Below are 18,727 nucleotides of genomic sequence, written 5' to 3' on the forward strand. Positions count from 1 at the left end.
CCTAGTCTATTATAAATGCTATGGTAGAAGGAAAGAAGATTCACCCAATTATGCTAGCAATTATTTTTCTTGAGAAGGACTACTCTTCTGTTTGCCAAAATGTGGCCACTTTTTTCTTAAGTTTTCATGCAATATCACTGTTTGTTGAAGGCCTGGGCACTCCAGAGGCATTCCTGGGCAATACAAGTACTTCAGCAAAGGGTGAACTTCTAGTACCTGGTGCAGGAGACACTGCAGCCTGGACAACAGGCTAGACCTTCCCTACCATAATACCTTTGTGCTGTAGAGCTGCTGCAGCTCTGCCTGTTCTCATGGGTTTATATTCCGTGTGTGCACAAAGCCCCAGATGAAATATTCCCATGCATACCAATGAGATAAATCTACCATTTGTCCTTACAAGACTTGTAGAGCTCACATGAAAAGAGCACTCTGTCCTGATGACCTCAGCTGTAATTATCACAACATGGCATTAGTCACTGCACCTAAATTTCAGGGTATCATACTGAGTTACAAGAGTGCAGAAGATATCAGTCAATTTCTTGAAGCAGCAAACATGTCTCTTATGGTTGTAAGGCTTAGGTACAAATGCAGAACAATAAATATTTTGAAATGTGATTTGGTGAAATGTGTGCACTATGTCCTGGATATAAAACAAGTAAGAAAAAAATGTATATTTTGCAATATAATACAGTATTCCAAAGTTCTGAGTATACAGAATTCCATGTGAAAAGACATAATTTCCCATAAAACTTAGATTTATTTTTGATCATGGTTACATATCACACCAATTGAATGCTGTAAAAACTTCAAGTAATACAAAATAATTGAGGAAAATTTGTGTCTCCTATGAGCACCAAACTTCTGCAAAGTAAGGGGAAGATTTAACTGCAGCTGCAGGGCCTCTATCCACCCAGGGTCCAGGGTCATTAAAGTTTTCAAGTTTCTCAAGCTGCCACCTCTTGCTGATGGGAGTTACAATAGCCACATAAAACCCTGGAACAGATGGAAAGAGTATGGAAGGTGTTGTGGTCCACAGATGCAGCTGCTTTCATCTGGAGTGGGGGGGATTCTAGGGTTGGGTATAAATGTCTTGCTAAATAAGCAGTTCTATAAAAATGAAAAATCAGTTTTCATTGACTTTCAGCAAAAGGTGGGACAGGTCAGCTGCTTTCCTGCGTTTTCAGCCAAGTGAGAAGAGGAAATGGCAGCAGGTCTGCAGGGTTAAAAATAGTTTCCTTCTATAAGATGCATAATATATAATATATGAATGCCAACGTTGGTCTCTTTGGGCACAGAACTGAATGGTCATCTCATGTCTGGTTTAATTTTAGCAGCTGATGAAGTGTCTCTCCCTAGATGGTAGTCACTGGATGTCTCTGTGTGCCCAGGTGAGGGGACTGCAATGCATGGGTGACTCAAGACTGCTTGGCTTGGCATAGCTTTCTTCTGCTGGAGAAACGGTGGGGAAGACTGCCCTGGTGGAAGCGCTGGGGGCCATGCTGCTTGCTGGTAGCTGTGTGCTCAGTTTAGAAGCTCCTGAGTCTCAGTGGTTTTCAGGTATTACCTCTAAGCTTGCTTCTGATGAGGCAGTCAGGCTCTGCAGATAATGCACGATGGTTTACAAAGGACAACTTGCTGTGAATGTGTTTATATGTGGCAGTTTTGCTGCTTGGAATTGTCCACACATGGGGTTATTTAGAAACGGCTGGTCTGAAATAAGATGGAAAGTAAGTATAATAGAGCATTTGTTTCAGAAAAAGAGGGACAATACACAGGTGGAATAGTTCAGGAACAGTTATTCGATCCTGAAGTTATTAAAATTAATGTGCAGGCACTTCGTTCTTTTAGGGAACAGTGAGTGACTATCCCTGCTTGACTGAAATGTGTCTAGGGTTTATATGTTCCCCTGTTATGGTGGTTTTGTTTGGGTCAGTGGCACTCACAGGTACGTGGTTCTGACCCAGTGTAGAAGTTTGGTCTCCAGCTATATTCAACTACTTGGACGTTTGCACTGGCTTGTGCGTATCAGCCAAAACGACAGTCTTGTGCTAGCATTAAGTGAACCTCCTTTAGTGGCTATGCCCAACACCCCTTAAAGAGCCAGTCAAACTCTCTGTTGGGGCTGTGCCGGGCAAGAACAGCCTCCCCCATCCCTGCTCTTAGGAGCTGATGTTGCAAGGAAAGCTCCAGGAGGAATCCAGCTCCTGGGCTGTGGACTTGGTTAGGTGTTTGCATTGCTCTGGTGCTTGTGTTTTATCCCTCCCCCGAGGCCAGTGTGGGGATAAGCCACCTTTGTGAGGTCGGGAGGGGTCGATAACTGCATTGTCCATTCCTGCGGCCATGGACTTACTGCAACACTTGAGACAATGAAAATGCGTGGCACGAATATGACTTTTTTTCCCAAATGATTTTTCATAATAAACTAGGGAGTTGGTTTGGTTGGGGTTTGATGTGGGAACTTAGATTATTGCTAAGTTTTAGAAAGAAACAAGCTCCTGCCCTGTTAGACCCAGGTTTATGGTGCCCACTCCTTTTGGTTGTGCATCCCAGCAGGAACTCTGAGGATTTTGGAATCCCCATTGAAACTGGGGTTCTGTCAGTGCATTTACCCAGTTACAGGCATGGTGATCGCTTCCACTTGTCTTCAGGAAGCATAGGGGTTAGAATATGTGTTATTCAAGTATCACTATGGCCAGTGCGGTCATGGTCGGTGCAGTTTTTTCACCAGCGTAGCTAAAAACCCTGTGAAAATTGAACATAAGAAGAACTCGAAGCCGATGTAAGTTGTCGTTATGCCTATTTCCCCAGCCAAGCTTTGCTGGCGGTGGCCTGGTGTCCTCCCTGCATTACAAGGGCATCGTCCTTCTTGGGAAGCGACATGTGGATTGGGATAGTATGAAGTTGATGAGGTGCGAGCTCCACTGCTCACTTAGTCCTTTGATCTCTAAACGATTGGGGAGATGGGTTGCTCTTTCTGGCTAGACAGATGGCGCCAAGTTCAAGCTGAGAAGGCCCGTAGCCCTGCTAAGCCCTAGCCTGGCTCCGGTCCTCGGGAGTGAGGGCTTAGCCTCGGGGATAGGGACTTCTTGATATCGCCCCCCAATGGCTTTTCCCATGGAGGCCGGTCTCTGCAGCTCCCTTGATGAGCAGTGCCCGATGGCGGGGCTGCCAGGCTCTGCCTGAGTTTCGTTATCCCTCATCCCGGCCCCGATGGTGTTGGACCGGGCCGTCTCGGGGCTGGTTTCGGGCATCTGTGAAATGTGAGACCCAGTAATCGAAAAAGGAATGGTAAAACCGCCCCGTTACCGGCACCGACGATGTCTTTAAATGCCTGTTTGCGGGGCTGAGCCTGCCCGTGCCCTGCCCTCCGGGGAGAGGGACAGGTTTGCACTTCAAGGGGGTCTCCCCGGCCCCGCAGACACGCTGGAGCCAGGGGCTGTAGACATTTGCCAGACGTGTGAACTTTCCTTCTCGCTGGTAGCTGTTATCTGTGCTCGATTCCCACTTTGATGTGTGTTCACACTTAGAACTACCCCGCCCGGGACCGGAGCGCCCATATAAGAGCGGGCCGAGTCTTACGGTCCTCCAACCCATCTCAGCCATGAACCAGGCCCAAATTCCTTCGGCAGAGACGAAGCCCCACGGGGTCAGGCCCCACATCTGCTGTGTGCCCCCTCCCCGCGCCCCCACCTCGCTGAGCAGCACGCCCCTCCTGGTCAGAGCCAAGCCCCGACGAGGCGGCCCGCAGCCGAGCCAGCCCGCGGACAGCGAGCCCTGCCCGGCGGAGCGGATCCCAGACGATCCTGGAGAGACCACCGACTTGGACCCGTCGGACTCAGGTGCGTAAGGAGGGAACAGAAATGGGGGGGGGGGAAGTGCCGGGGACACACACGGGACCTCGACCCCCGTCGGTGCAACGGCCTGTCAGGGCCGAGAGGAGGCGGAGGCGCTTCCCAGGCCGGGAAAGAGGCCTCACTACTGCCCCTTCCCTCCTCCTGTGCAGCCCCCGACAGCGGCTGGTTGAGTGCCGACGAGTCCTCCGGCTACGAGAGCGAGAGCGCGGAGCGCTCCGGGGCGGCGGCCGGGACCCGCGGGCGGCAGCGGCGGGCGCGGACCGCCTTCACCTCTGAGCAGGTCTGCCGCCTGGAGAAGACCTTCCAGCGTCAGAAGTACCTGGGGGCCACGGAGCGGAGGAAGCTGGCGGCTGCCTTGCAGCTCTCGGAGATCCAGGTGAGTCCCGCAGGAAGAGGATCCTTCCCGGCCCCGTCGGGCAGGAGCAGGCCGGGTCGGCCGTTTCGCTTCGGTGCTCTCTGCGATGAAGAGACGATGAAGAGCGGTCTTCAGCTGAATTTAGCAGGGGCTGTGGGATTCCTCGGGGATTAACAAGTTACACTCCAGGAAATTTGAGGCATTTTCTACCGGGAAGGCATTATGGTTTCTTAATTTCTTAGTAAGGTAAACTGTCTAAGCGATCTGCCTAACCTTGCAGAGCTCATATATGGTCTTTAAGACTCTAAGCGATTAATCTAATATCGCTGAACACAGACACACTTCCCCTCTACATCCCGTAGGTCCTCAGCCGTCGGTTAAGTAGGGCAAGAGAATTAGTCCAATTCTTGTCAATTCCAACTGAAGCAAAATGGCAAAAGCAGCTGAGATACAGTTGTTCATAATTTGCATGTTATTTATTAAGCAAAGACCCTGATTTGTTTTCTCCATCCCCTCACCCCGTTCTTTTTGTTTCTCAGATCAAGACCTGGTTTCAGAACCGGAGGATGAAACTGAAGAGGCAGATACAGGACCACCAGCACAGCCTTGTGTCTCCCGTTCCACTCTACAGCTACCCCACGGGGGCCTCACCAGCTCTGTTTCAGGATGGTCTCCACTACCCCTTTGCTCCCCAGCACCAGAGACTCCTGCCTTTTACCCCGGTGCCTGCTGTGCAGTTCAGCTTCTCCTTTCCCAGATATGATGCATCGCAAAGCACCTACCCCTTCATAGGAAATGAGCTGCCATACTATCATCAACACTTTCTTCCTCATCCCTCTTTCCATCCAGTTATTCAGAACAAAATGGACAGTCAGTGCCACCTTGTATATGCATTATAGTGAAAAAGAAAAGGGGAGGGCAGCAGAGGGGAAAAGCGTTACATGGTGTAACGTATTTTGTGCTCGGAATCCCTAGTCTGATTTAGAAGAATATGTCTTTATTATTTTAAGTTAAATGTGAAAATGAATAATTTTATATTTTATAATTAATGTTAAAATTTATTTGATGTATTGCCACTTCTACTTTTTTGTTTCATAGTTTATTAATTTTTAAAAACCTGGTAGTCTACCCTCCAGTCAATAAACAGTATACTGAAAGGAACCTGCTGAAATGAAACTGGAGAAACACAGTAGCAGAAACTTGCTTTTGCTGAATTTCCCATGGTATAGAGCAAAGTTATTAAGTTTAGTCTGAAGTGTGTTAAGTAACTGGTTTTCATTGCACATCCCCAGTTTTCCCTAAATATATATTTATAAATAAAATTGAATAGTTACATGTCAACTACATAAAGGTTTCACTTGGGCGATGTAAACAGCAATGGTCACTTGTCCTCCTGTTTTTGGGAATGGATTTAGATGTTTTAATACATCTTATCTGACTTTCCTACACTCCCACTGAGATACAGTCTGTTGTTAAGCATGTTTGGTAGCCTGGACAGAGGCAACTGTACCCAGTTGCATTACACTGTGCTTTTGGCTAAGTGCATCCTCCAGGAGGAAGGATAAGCTGTTGGTGAATTTCTCTTTGAATATAAATCAATTATTGCTTTACAATTCCAATTCCATCTTCCATGTGAAGCCAGCAGCTGTGTTAATCACCAATATTAAGTCAGTGTGTCTTTGAACAGGAATTAAACAGATCAGTTCTTCCCTATGGAATTTAAAGTTTTACAATTACCAAAAGAAATACTTGGCAAAAAATACTAAGAGTGTAATTGTGTTCAGTTCAAAGCCTTATCATCTGAACGGGATTTTAACCTGCAAATTTGGCCTTTTGTCTCACCACTAAATATCAATTCTAATTGCATTGAGCTACTCCCTTTAGATGTGTAAAGGGTTCAAATTTTTATTTTAGCAATCTTGAAATTGGTTCTTCCTGGGATCAGTTTTCACTACTCTCCTGAAAGTGCTCAGTTAACATTTCTTATTTCTTGATCTTCTAGATTTTATATGAAGTTTTACTAATTCACCTGAAAGATCTTTTAAATACATTAGTTGATTGCTGCATTGTAGTCTAAATTTCCCCCCCCACCACCCTGTAATGCACTGAGTAATCAAGAGCTTTGATTTAATAGCCCAGGGACTCCTCATTTGTGAAAAAGTTACTTGGAAGGGGTAAAGGGAATCGTTCACAGTGACTGAGAAAATGCACAGGTTGTCCCTTCAGCTGCCTAGCTGCGTCTCGGATCAGTGACGCACTGAGAAGGGGTGTGGTGGGGGAAATTCCTTCAAGTGTCTCCCAGCCTCCTCTCCTCCGTATTATCTACCAAAGACTGATTTGAACATTGCACTCCTTAAGCCCCACAGCACAACGCGGCCGGGGTTGGGGGTGGGACGGGTATGAGAGCAGAGGAAGGAAGAGAGGAGAAAAGGTAATGCAGAGCACAGGGCTGTTGCAGGCTTTTCTTTTTTTTTCCCAATGAGCAAAGGAAGGGAGCGTTTGGTGGGATTTAGGGTTTACTTGTTTGTTTTGTTGGGGTTTTTTTTGGCAGGCGAAGGAATGCATTACTTTTTCTCTCTTTACAATTGCAGAGTGGTCTGACCATCACCTAGTGAGCAAGGTATAATGGTCTGGATCAGGGAAGGAGATGTAGTCACACCTGCTGCATTTGCTTTGTGCTGATGTGGGGTCTCTTGTTCCTCATTATTCTCTAAAGGCTGGCTTTGCCATTTTTCATAAAGATTGCTTTGGGACTTTTAGGAACACCCCTGACTGTTCCTAATAGCAAGCCTAAATGAATCCTGCAGTTTAAAATTAGAGAGGCTGTCAAGGTAAGGCTGAAACTTTAGAAGTTTAAACCGAAATATTTTCCTTTTGAGTGTCCCAGGAAATCTGAACTTGTGAACAATTCTAATGTTCTCATAAGCAGATTTTAATTACAAGTATGCTTGACATTGGTATCAACATACATACTTGCCAATGAATTCCTTAGCCTCACCTGTTTTTAAATGCATAAATAGAATATGTCCATCAAAAAACAGGTGAAACCCCTTTAGGAATGGTGCAGAATATACATGTAAAAGACAATACCTGGCAATTTGTTCAGTTTTGTTCATAGAGTTGCCACATTTGGTACCATTTTAATTTAAATGCATTTTCTATTTCTTCTGTTAAACACCCACACTCCAGTTGAATGGACAAAGTTTTTAAGACCGTTGTCCATCACATGATATAGTTACTATGTAAATTTCAGTGTGAACAGTACTCCACTCTTTCAGTGCAGATCCCTACATGATTACAGGTTGTTTTCTGAAAACTTTTGGATAGGAAAATTTATATAGAAATTGCCATACAGCATAGCGAAAACTGTAGGAATAAAAGAAAATTTCATGTCCTCCACTTCCACTTTCAGTATTACTTCTCTAATAGAGATAAATTATATTCTCCTCCAATCAAACTTTGGGTTTTATATTAAAGAAAACAATAGAACCATCAATCTATTTAATATAACAAAATAAGTTAAATAGTTACTCTTAGAGATATTTGGCAGTTCTTTTTTAAATCACACGTGATGTTTGACATTTTTAACAGGAAGGAAGATATGACTGGGAAGTCAGTCTTTTATGTTCAGTGGTTAGAGTCACTGCTGGAATTACAGAAGAGTAACAAGATAATCCTGGGCTTGGAGGCAACTGTAAAGATGGATTTGGCAAAAATGGCTGATGAGACTGAGCCAAAACAGAAGGTAACAAAACAGGATTTAGCACAGTTGGATGAAGTGTAACAGCAGAGGTAGAGACGTTGACACACATCCCATGAGAATAGCTGGATGTAGCCATATCTGGGTAATAATGATGGGGCAAAAATAAGCCTGAGAAAAGAGCTTCGATCCTGGCATCTTGGGTCTGACGTTTAAACTTCATGCGACGATTCTGAAACCAGGTTTTTATCTGAGGACAAGAAAAAAGAGTCAATCCACTTGCCCCTTTTCCATATAGCAATACATCCTGAATGCAGATTTAGTATTGGAGTAGCAGAATACATTAACAGTTAAGGGCTAATAACATTGGTCTATATTCAGTGCAGAGTAATTGTCTTGACGTGAGGAGAAACCAAGCTGTGAACACTCCATGATGCATGGCAAGCCAACCACCTAGGTTTGGACTGGGGCTGTAACTCAAGACTAGTGCAGTGGGACTAGAAGGGCTGGGCAGGGGTAGTTCTGTTCGAAAATCCTGCAATGTATCTATCAAGTAGATACACGACTCTGAGTGAGAAAGAATTAGCCTGAAAATTGAAATTCTGGAGATTGTGCAAGTATTTTTACCTCCCTCCCCCCACGAAAGTTTCACGGTTTTCCATTTGCACCTTGTCTCTGGCGGACACAGCAGTGCCAGCCTAGACAGGGGTGTCAGCCCCGTTTTCTGCCAGCGGGGCGAGACTGACGGACGGCCCGTCCTGCCGCACCTGCAGGAGTTGTCACTGTCACTGCCCCCGTCCCCGCGGTGACCGTGAGATGCCAACAAACTCTACCCGTTTCCCCCCGTCGGGCGGAGGGCGAGGCGGTCCCGGGGGCCCTGGCCGCGCTCACCTGGCTCTGGGAGAGGTTCAGCGCGGCCGCCAGACGCCGTTTCTCGCCGGCGCCGATGTAGCGCTGCTCGCGGAAACTGCGCTCCAGCTCCTGCAGCTGCGCGGCCGAGAACTTGGTGCGGGCCCGCCCGGGCATGGCCCCGCCGGCCGCCTCCGCTTCGTGCCCGGGGCTGCTGCGCTCCGCGGCCTCCCGGTCCCAGGGCGCCTCTTCGGGGACAGATCGGGAGGTCTGGGGGGGCGACCCTTCCCTCCGCGGGCCCCGGGCCCCGCGGGAGGTGCCACGACCCGACGGCCCCGGTGACCGAGGGGCACAGCGGGACCCAGCGAGCACCGCGGGGCTCTCCCCGGTGCAGCTGCGGCTGCTCTGGGCCAACCAGTCCACCGAGAAGGGCCCCTTCTTCATGTCCCCCCAGTGCTGCCAGCCCTCACTGGAGCCGCCCCGACTATCAGGGCAAACATTTAAACCCCCGGCGCGGTTTGAAAAGGCCCAAAGCATCAAATGAGTCCGAGGACAAAGGACCTCATTGAGAGGCGCTTTAATCTCCGCTTTCAGGTGATTGTTACATCCGACTAATCTCCGAGCGCAGTAGTCAGCAGAACCCAAGGCTGCCTGACCTGGCGCCAAGTTCACCGCGGAGTTGTTTCCTGACCACGTAGGTGCTGGGAATTGCATCACGGCTTGTGCTCGTCATGCTGCCCAAGCTGCCCTCGGCCCTCGAACCGCCCCGTGATTTTTAATCTTTTTCTGCTAGTATGAAGGACAGGGATTCAGAAGGGACTGATAACAAAGAAGAACGGGGAAAAGCCTTCTTTATGAGCCTTACACCCAAATTTTGAACCCCTCTTGCTTGTTTGATGCATGGTTTGAAAGAATCCCCTTGCTTTTCTATCAACAAAAGGAGGTAGGGGCTCGAGGTAGGAACAAGTACTCCTCGATAGGTAGAAATCATGGAGAAACACTGATACTAGTATCTTGCCAATATTCTTGTGAGGAGCACACTGCTTTTTATTAAGTCAGGGTGGGTAGATGATGTTTGAGCTCAGAGTTAGTTGTAAATGTAGGGTTAAATATTTTGCTGCTGCCCATGAGGCAGAGTGCTGCAGTTAGGACTCTCATCTTCCTCTGAAGTGTGAGGTACTGCTTGTTTTCAGTTGACTTTAGTATCACACTTTTAAGAAGTTTTCAGGAAGAGAAAGGTTGAAACTAGAGCACAGTGGCATGGCAATTTGTTAGGCCATTTGCAGAAAGTAAGGTAGAGTTTTGATTAATTTGAGTTCATTCTTTTGAATTTATTTAAGAATAAGATTGAGCAATGAGCAGTTACGTGTCAGGATATTGGATAGGACAAGAAACACTGAGAAAATGACTAGTTCTCTTGAATTTATCTGTTCATGTCTTTAAACGTGATCTCCTTTCCCTGCACCAAGAAAGAAATGTGTGCATTTCAAAGTAAACAGTTCTGATGTTCTTATGAAGCAGATCAAAGAAGAGGAGTGTAAACTCTGTTCGGAGGCAGTCTGTTCAAGGATGATTCAGATAAGGGTGAGAAAAGAACCACTTTTACAGTCTGAAGTGGGCCTGGAATCGCACAGTCCTTATCCTCTGCAAACATGGGCTAACACATTTACAGGTTGTTTCAGTAAACAGTCACTACTGCTTGAGTTTATACAGAGAGAGATAATGAACCAGCTTCCATGCAGAGCGGAACATGCTTGAGACAACATGCTAATTCTTAAACTTCAAAGAGATTCGTGTCATCTTTTATGAAGAGTGACATATTTGAATTGAGATGGCAGAAATAAGATAATGCTACACTTCCAGATCTCTTTCTTCTTAGATTTTCGATATTTTCTCAGGTAGGAATATTATTTTCTCCCATAAAATGCAATGGAATTTATGTGCTCTTTTGTTAACTATGCTGAAGCATGACATATGTAAGAATTTTCTAGACTGATTTTGAAAATTCTTAAGACATACATCTGGTGTTGCAAAGACTTTTGTTCTCCTTGTAACAAAGAAGAAAAAAATTCTCTTGAATATCCACCTGAGCAGTCTGATTTCTTTTGTTTGGTTTTTTTTTGTTTGCTTGGGGTTTTTTGTTTTGTTTTGCTTTTAATAAGCATGACACTTCTGGTAAGTCATTACATATGCTTTGAGGTAAAGTAATGACCTCGCAGAGATGACGCTAATGTTTTACAGAAAACCTTTTCTGACTAAGCTAAGAGGGACGGCAGTTGCATTGCCTTCTCGTGCTTCTGATTCAATCCACAGCAATTTGCAGCTCTTAAAGATAATTAAAATGCAAGCTAGAAGTTACAACCTTTCGTTTTAGTAGAAACCAAACCAAGCCCAGTATCCCTTAAAAAACCAAAACAAACAACCCAAAAAAACAAAAACAAAACTACAGAGAAATCTGCAGAATAAATAAACGCAACAAAACAAAGCAAAACACAAAAAATCCAGGAAGGAGACTGTTTCTAAATGGTCTGTTTTGACGTTAATCAAGGAATATGGTGTCGAACTCTTAGTTCCCATAACGTTATGGCAAAAATTACTGGGAAATAATTCAGTGTTCAGGACAATTTGTCTGAAATGGACCGTTACAAAAACCAGACCATTATATTTTAGTTAACTTGTTTCCTAATCCTAAAAACCTGCAAGTTGATTCTGGAGAAAGTAAAGCTTGGTCTGGAAAAATGATAAAATCATAGATAATTTCTGAAGTGAATCATCGTAATTTATTTGATGTTACAAGTAACATCTAATCCGAAGGATTAGCAAGAAATCATTACTTTGTTATATTACTGTTTCTAGTTGTTAATTAGTATTGTGCTTGTTTTAATAGAGGAATAAATATCTTTAAACAACAAAATTATTGCCACTATGGCATTTCTAAAATTTGTGTTTTAGTGATAATGAAACCAGTGGGTTTGTGGGTATTTTGGTTTTTTCTTTTAGTTCTGTGATCATTGATCACATTATTATCTGACTAGATTGCAATAATCGATTTACCAAGTTTCAAGAGAAAAGCCTTAATTTCAAAAGATACAGGATGCTAACACAATTTTTTTTTTTGAAAGCAGTCTTTCAGACTCATGGAACTGAATCACCTGATTTGATTAAAGAGAAATTTTCTAGAATTTCAGAATTTCTCTTTACATCCTCTGAAGTAGCTTGGTTTTGTAATTGTACTTAAGAGACCAAGAGTAAGGATTTCCACATTGCTCAGCTCTTTTTGAAAATCAAGTGGTTTTTTTGAAGGGGGTGGTGTTGGTAAATCTCCTTGGCTTTACGTGCTGGTGATGAAAACTTTCATACATTTGTGTCATAATTGCTTTGAGAATTCTTGTGCTGAGGATGTTTTTACATTTAATACAATCACTTTGAAAACAAAGCTAGTAGCTTTAATTTATAATAGTAAGCAACACAGACATACCATTAAGAACTTCTGCTGCTTCTTGGGTGAAATAAAATGTATTGGAAATGACATTTTTGTCTTGGCATAACTGTTAGCAGAAAACCATATGCAGACAAAATGAACGTGACTGGTGGATGCTTATGTTTTAGACACTCGACTTTTTATTGTAAACAGGAGTAGATGACATAGTGACTAAACTTTCCTGTGTTGGCATATGACTACACTAAAAAGGTATATGCTGTTCTCCTACGTAAGAAACTCAATATGTGTTTTATTTTTATTAAAGGATTTTGGTATTATTTAATGTAATTTTTTCCCTGCAAGATCTTTCTGTTATGTTCCCTTCTGTTGATATTTAAACTTTAGTGACTTAGGTTTTTGAGGTGTATGATTTATTTATTTATTTCATGTATTTTGGGGAAGCATCGTCCTAATATAACAAACTTTATTTTTGTCAAACCATTCGACAAATTTTGTCCATTTGTCGAACCATTTTCTGAAACCTGCGAAGTTAGAGCAAAACCTAACAGGGAGCTCAACAAAAATAAAAGAGGGAATATCAGTGGCTATGAAGGTGATAAACACTAGAAAAAGTATACTTGAAGTGAATTATTTTTAAAATGCTAATGTTCATGCCCTTAAGTGTTATTAGGATGACTAAACACACAGCACGTGGCCTGAGGCAAAGCTCCCTTTCAAAAGACTTTGATCGAGTGATTGTAACGTCATAAGCGACCATCACATGAGAGCAATTACAGTTTAAAAGGTAATTGCCCAGTGTTTCTAGTTAGCAATTAACATTCGGCGCGTCCTGGGATGAAACATTTATCCCATTTTCCATTGATTATTGTCAGTTTTTATGAACACATGGACTACAAACGTCATAATGACCAAAATTTTGAATGTCAATGGTAAGCTAGATAAGTGTAGTGGAGGTGTAACTGACTCACATTTTACTGCTGCTATTTAATGACAGCCTTTCTTTACAGAGCCCTCAGTGAAAATGTTTGGTATCACTTATAGTTGTGCTCTGTTTCTCTTTAATACCACCTAAGGAGTCTTTTCTGCTGTGCCTTTTGCAATCGGACATGTCTATCTTGTATTGGCCTCATTAGCCACCGGCGTGCTTGTAACAAATGTGGATAGAGCCTTTCCCATATCTTTGTTTGCGAAGCCTAGCCATGAAGAAAAAAAAGTCTTGTGTTGAAATAACTCTATGAAGTGTCTCATAGTTGTTAATATTTTTAGTCATTCCATCAGTTGTGAAGATAATTTCCTGCAAAGCAGCAATTATTCTTCTGGTGTTGGTTTGATTATGGAAGATATTAATGTGTGGAAACTGTAATAGTATTGTCAGTATGCTAGCAATCAAAAAACGCTAGAGACAGGTTAATTCAGTAATTTTAACAAATATTAAGGACATTCATCAGATAAAAATGTTATGTACTACACTAATTTCTACTCATACAAAGAAGACACATTCAGATATAAATGAAACATGTTGAGTAGAGCTATCAGCTCAGCTGGTGGAAGGAAGTGATTCACTCCTCTTCCCTCCCTCTTTCTGGGCAATGCTTTTCCCTTGTTCACAGTTTATGTAACCCCCTGATCTATCAGGAAGTCCATTTAGGTTTCCAAGCTAGCAGGAAACAGGGGAAAAAAAAAGAAAAAGAAAAGAAAAGCAAATGGCTTTTTTAACAACTGAGAGATAAACCCACTCACTGAAAAGTTAGATAGATGAGCTCTCTAACTTGCACAGGGCAATGTTTGAAGCATGGAAGGAAAGAGGAAGAAACAGGATGATTCCTTTTAGTAGTATAAAGGAATCCTTTAGATCAATTTATATAAGTGTCTTTATGGTCAGTGTAATTGCTCACTCTTTCCTGATAGAGAGACAAAGGTATCACAGAATATGCTGAGTTGGAAGGGACCCTCAAGGATCACGGAGTCCAACTCCTGGCCCTGCACAGGACCATCCTTGAGAGTCACAACATGTGCCCAAGAGCGTTGTCCAAACATGTCTTGAACCCTGCCAGGCTTGGTGCTGTGACCACTTCCCGGAGGAGCCTGTTCTAGTGGCTAATCACCCTCTGGGTAAAGATTCTTTCTCTAATATCCAACCTAAATCTCCCCTGACAAAACTTCAGGCCATTCCCTTGGGTCCTGTTACTGGTCACGACAGAGAAGAAGAACAAGGTAAGAACTGGATTGATGTACAGATGCATACGTAACACACCAGCAAATAAATAATGATTTTTGAACATGGCTTTTACTTTCAGGACTTCCTTTTTGCCCTCTTCTCTGGGTGTCTGACCCTGCCCTCTGCCCCTGCATTTGTATTCCCTCACATCGCTCTTTCTGTGCCGGTGACTCCACCTGGTGGCGCGGGACTGTACCGGGGGAGGCTTGGTTTGAATTAAAATTCAAATGCTACTTAATTTAGTTTAGTTTAGTTTAGTTTAGTTTAGTTTAACCCTCTTGACACATTATAAGACACAATTTAAAAACAAGGCAAAGATGTTTTGTTTTAAAAATTTGACCCATCTCGTGGGAAATCTGTCCCTCACAGAAGAAATAAGTTTAACCTTTCTTCATTGTAATAGTTCTTCTTTTCTCTTTCTGCTTTCCCTTTTTCACTTGATCTACAGATTCTTATGTCTATAGCTGTGAGGCTTTGATCCTGTAGAAGAGAGAAGGACTATGAGGGAAAAAGAAGCAGTAATTTATTGGGCTGAGAAGATTGAATTCAGACCCCATTGTAATGCATGTTTTATGAATTAGATTTTATGAATAATGCCAGTATTTTACTTTTAAGCTCCTAATAGCTTGCCTAATAGTTGAAAAGATAACTTTTCAAAATAAATAAACCCACAGTGCGGATGTGTATCAAAGCTGACTATCAAAAATGGTAAAAGATGCATTTTGCTGACAGAAATAAGCATTGTAACCCCAAGTTCTGAAGGGTGTTGTATTGTTGAAACAGACAGCTTGCAGAAACAGAGGAGCACAGAAATAAGACCCTAAAGGCTCAAAATTCTTCCATCATAGCAATAGCTCTTGTCTGCCCATATGCTCCACAAACATCCAGTCCTTTCTTTCCTTCATCTCTGCTTTCGTAAACCCAGCCTGCTTGCATTTGCCACGCCGTATCTGCTGTCTGTCTGTCTATCTCTCGTCCCTGTGCCGGGCCGTGTCAGCAGGGGGAGCGCCGAGGGCTCGGGAGCGGCCCCGGGAGAGGCGCTGCCAGCCCGGCTGAAGCGAGCACAGCTGAGGGCAAAGCTTCGGAGAATGCTGAATCCCAAAGGGTCCTCTCTGGGCGCTGTGTGAAATCTAATGGGGTTCAGTTGGCTAGTTGAGGGGCAGAGGGGCAGTAAATCTAGGACTTGTTAAAAGTTGGAACAATTTTCATGAGGAAAAGAACAGATACACACCTTCTATGCTGCGTGTCTAGCCTAAGTATTGAAAGATTGAACAATTAGAGTTCATTAATTACCTTACTTTATCATTTGTTTGCTATAGTAAAAAACCCCCATGTTAATCCCAGGCTGAGCTATTTGAGGTCAGGTATTGAGTCAGGCTTTTCTTTGTATTTTCCTTCCCTCGTCTATGCACACGTCCATGGTGTGTAAATTATCATTAAACTGCAGTTCTGCAGTGAAAAAGACCCCCACAAAGTTATCAAAGAGAAATATATGAAGTTGTTTTGATGTGTTGGTTTATTTTTTTCCCGTTGGTTGTAGCTTGTTTGGTTTTTTCTAACCCAAACCCAAGAATTTTCCTGTTTCTGGATGTCTTTGGTGAGAATTAGCTGAGGGTCAGAAAATTAGCCTGAATTGGTCCAAGGTAATCAAAAGGAGAAAGGTATGAAGGACTGTTCCTTTTCAGCGTCAGTGAGCTGTTTAATCTGCTCAGTTTTTCATATAGAACTGCACCTCTCCTGTTCATAGAGAATAATGAAACCTACCTATTGGCATCTTAAAAAAAAAAAAGTGTAAAGTAGATGCTGGAATAGTATTTGAAGATTTAGCATTAGTTTCAGTAATGAATGTAAATGTTTATAGTATAGTATGTTGCTGCTGTGTGGTTTTTGTAGCAAAAAATCTGTATTTGGATGTACAGATCATGATTCCTTATTGTTTTTCCACTGTCACTTATGCCAGTGCTGACAGGTGGTGTTTAGAAATGAAATAAATTTACAGGTGTCTGCGAGTCTTTGAAATAGGTGGAGATGACGATTTTTCTCTAGGTCGAATCTGTCATGGGTATTTTGTATGTTAGAGAAAGTGAGTACAGAGGAAGTGTAAAAACTCTTTCTTCAAACTGCAGTTTCAAAGATGTACGTAATTGTCCTTCCAGCTTAAGCAACTTGTGCGTCTCTTTTTTCATTATACTGATGCAGCTGGTTTTGCAGGTACAAAAGGAATCAGATCAGAGAAACAGTTCCACTGGGAGGGGGAAGCAGAACTTTGTGTCTGATACTTTTTTTTTCCTGGGCATGTTGATTCTCTGATCTTGTTTAGAGCTCAAACACAGTGAATCAAAAGTAGGAATAGGGAGTCATGGGAACTGCAGGATACTGTTCACGTAGTGCACAAAATGTTACCAAATATGAAGGAATGATTTCTGAAAAAAGACATTATACCCTGTGTCTTGTAAGACTTGCAGTGATAATGAAAATATTTGCAATGACGTTAATTTAGTCTGACTTCTGAAAGGGCTTTTGCTGCATTGTTTTTTATATATTAAAATGCTTCATATCTAGTTGAAACTTGTAGTGTTTGTATCTCACAATATGTAAACTACAGAAGAGACAATTAAGAAAATATTTTTTTCTCAATGGCAAACTATACTAACAGCTGAACACTAGCTTTTCTCTAAGCAGCTCAAAACTTGACAGGATTAGTTGGGAGTTCTAACTCTGTGAGATCTCAGAGACTTGTTTTGAGGTGGTGTTATCAGCACTACCAAATTTTTCTTGCAGCAATTCTTCTTCAAAAAACATAGTTTCTCCCTCTCATTGATTTGTCTGAACTATTTGTGCTCATTAGAGAAATATTCCTCAGCTATAAGTGAGTTTACATAATAGCTTGCAGTGCTGATGCACTTAACCTTTTCAGCTTCTGGGTGCACACTCACATTCCTTCACTTTAGCTAGGACTGACACTTTCTGGATTCCTTTAGCAGGGGAGGTCTTACTTGCCTGTAACCCACCATCATAACAGAAAATTGTGGGTTTGTTTTATGTATATGTATCTATTTTTAACTGCTGCATTACTAAGTTAAAGGCATTTACGGAAGGGTTTGAAAACTGCCACTGGCAGTGCAAATTCAGGAAGAGTATCAGGGCAGGAAGAGCTGCTTTTAAGTTGTAAGTGATAACACAGTGTAACACCATAATAAAAAGGAAATTTTAGTTGACCAGAAATTTTTAAAGGTGTAGGCCTTATAATTTAGGTTAACATAATTACTTTCCTGCTTCTTCTGGTGATGTGCCTTTTGTTGGGAGACAGTGGATTAGTTTCATAATATTCACTGCATTAATATGCAATACATATTTTTTTTCAGTATAGGTTTCTTTAAGCATATGTATTCATTCTTGGAATGCTTTAGAGCATTACAAAAACCAACCAAAATCCCACCAGAAATATTAAGGAATTACCTGAAATATTTTTTCATGTGTGTTTAAGAGATGTTCCTAGAGATAACATGGTACATTTAATAACTGTAGGAACTGCAACATTATATTATATAAATAGTACAGATTTAGTACTGATGAAATAGTATTCTGTTTGGGGAATACTTTAAGGCTGTTCTGCATCATGAAACATGGATTTTTCAATTTGCAAAATTATTCTAAGAAGCTTGGAATGAAAAAATTATTCTGGATTCTTGCTTTGATACTGCTGTGTTTGATATGATTGATCTTTGGCCTGATATTTTTATTGATACCACTGCAAGCTCAAAACAGCTTTTTTTTTTTTTTCCTCTTTTTGGTAATAACCAATACGACATTATTATTCCCATTAGCTTTTAATTTAAATTGCGTACTCTGTGTCTTAAGGAAAAAAAAAAAAGCATCAGTTGTAGTGCTGTTGCATTGGGATCTGGGATTTGTGTTAGGCTAAGTTACACAAGGGGTGTATTTGAGGTAAAACACACATTTTTTTGATACAATTGCTTTTTTTTTAGTTTTACATTAATGTAAGATTTCTGTGAAATAAGAGAAACTGTAGGTTATATGGGGGTGTTGTCTCTTGTTTGTTTATATTTTTGTTTGTTTTGTATGTGGTTTTTTCCCACCTTTATGTGCAATAATTCTGGAGGTTCTTCTTGATTTTAATGACTGTTATTAGATTTAATATTTTTTTATATATATATATATATATATAAAAATCCCTTCTCTCAGAAGCTTCCCTTTACCACAAGCTTTGATATGACATCAGTGAGTAAAGATATGGTTGTGGGTGTCATTTTAATTGCCTTTTAATTTAAGAAAAAGGTGGCATGTA

At 42.1% G+C, this 18,727-nt stretch overlaps 1 protein-coding gene across 1 annotated transcript; it reads left to right on the plus strand.

Annotated features, from left to right (window-relative positions):
• The first annotated feature begins 3,601 nt into the window (after positions 1 to 3,601).
• On the plus strand, positions 3,602 to 5,108 carry LOC108509891 (homeobox protein vent1-like). Its single transcript, XM_017839507.1, has 3 exons — positions 3,602 to 3,839; positions 4,004 to 4,230; positions 4,749 to 5,108. The coding sequence occupies exons 1-3, from the start codon at positions 3,602 to 3,604 to the stop codon at positions 5,106 to 5,108; spliced, it is 825 nt and encodes a 274-aa protein (XP_017694996.1).
• Positions 5,109 to 18,727: the final 13,619 nt, after the last annotated feature.

The sequence above is a fragment of the Lepidothrix coronata genome, unplaced genomic scaffold (genome assembly GCF_001604755.1).
Source record: "Lepidothrix coronata isolate B3197 unplaced genomic scaffold, Lepidothrix_coronata-1.0 Scaffold8, whole genome shotgun sequence".
Taxonomy (NCBI): domain Eukaryota; kingdom Metazoa; phylum Chordata; class Aves; order Passeriformes; family Pipridae; genus Lepidothrix; species Lepidothrix coronata.

Excerpts from the sequence above, each read along its gene's own strand:
- LOC108509891 (XM_017839507.1), top strand. The coding sequence starts at position 3,602 with ATGAACCAGGCCCAAATTCCTTCGGCAGAGACGAAGCCCCACGGGGTC. Across the intron at positions 3,840-4,003 it reads CTTGGACCCGTCGGACTCAG|CCCCCGACAGCGGCTGGTTG; the intron begins GTGCGTAAGGAG and ends CCTCCTGTGCAG. Across the intron at positions 4,231-4,748 it reads TGCAGCTCTCGGAGATCCAG|ATCAAGACCTGGTTTCAGAA; the intron begins GTGAGTCCCGCA and ends TTTGTTTCTCAG.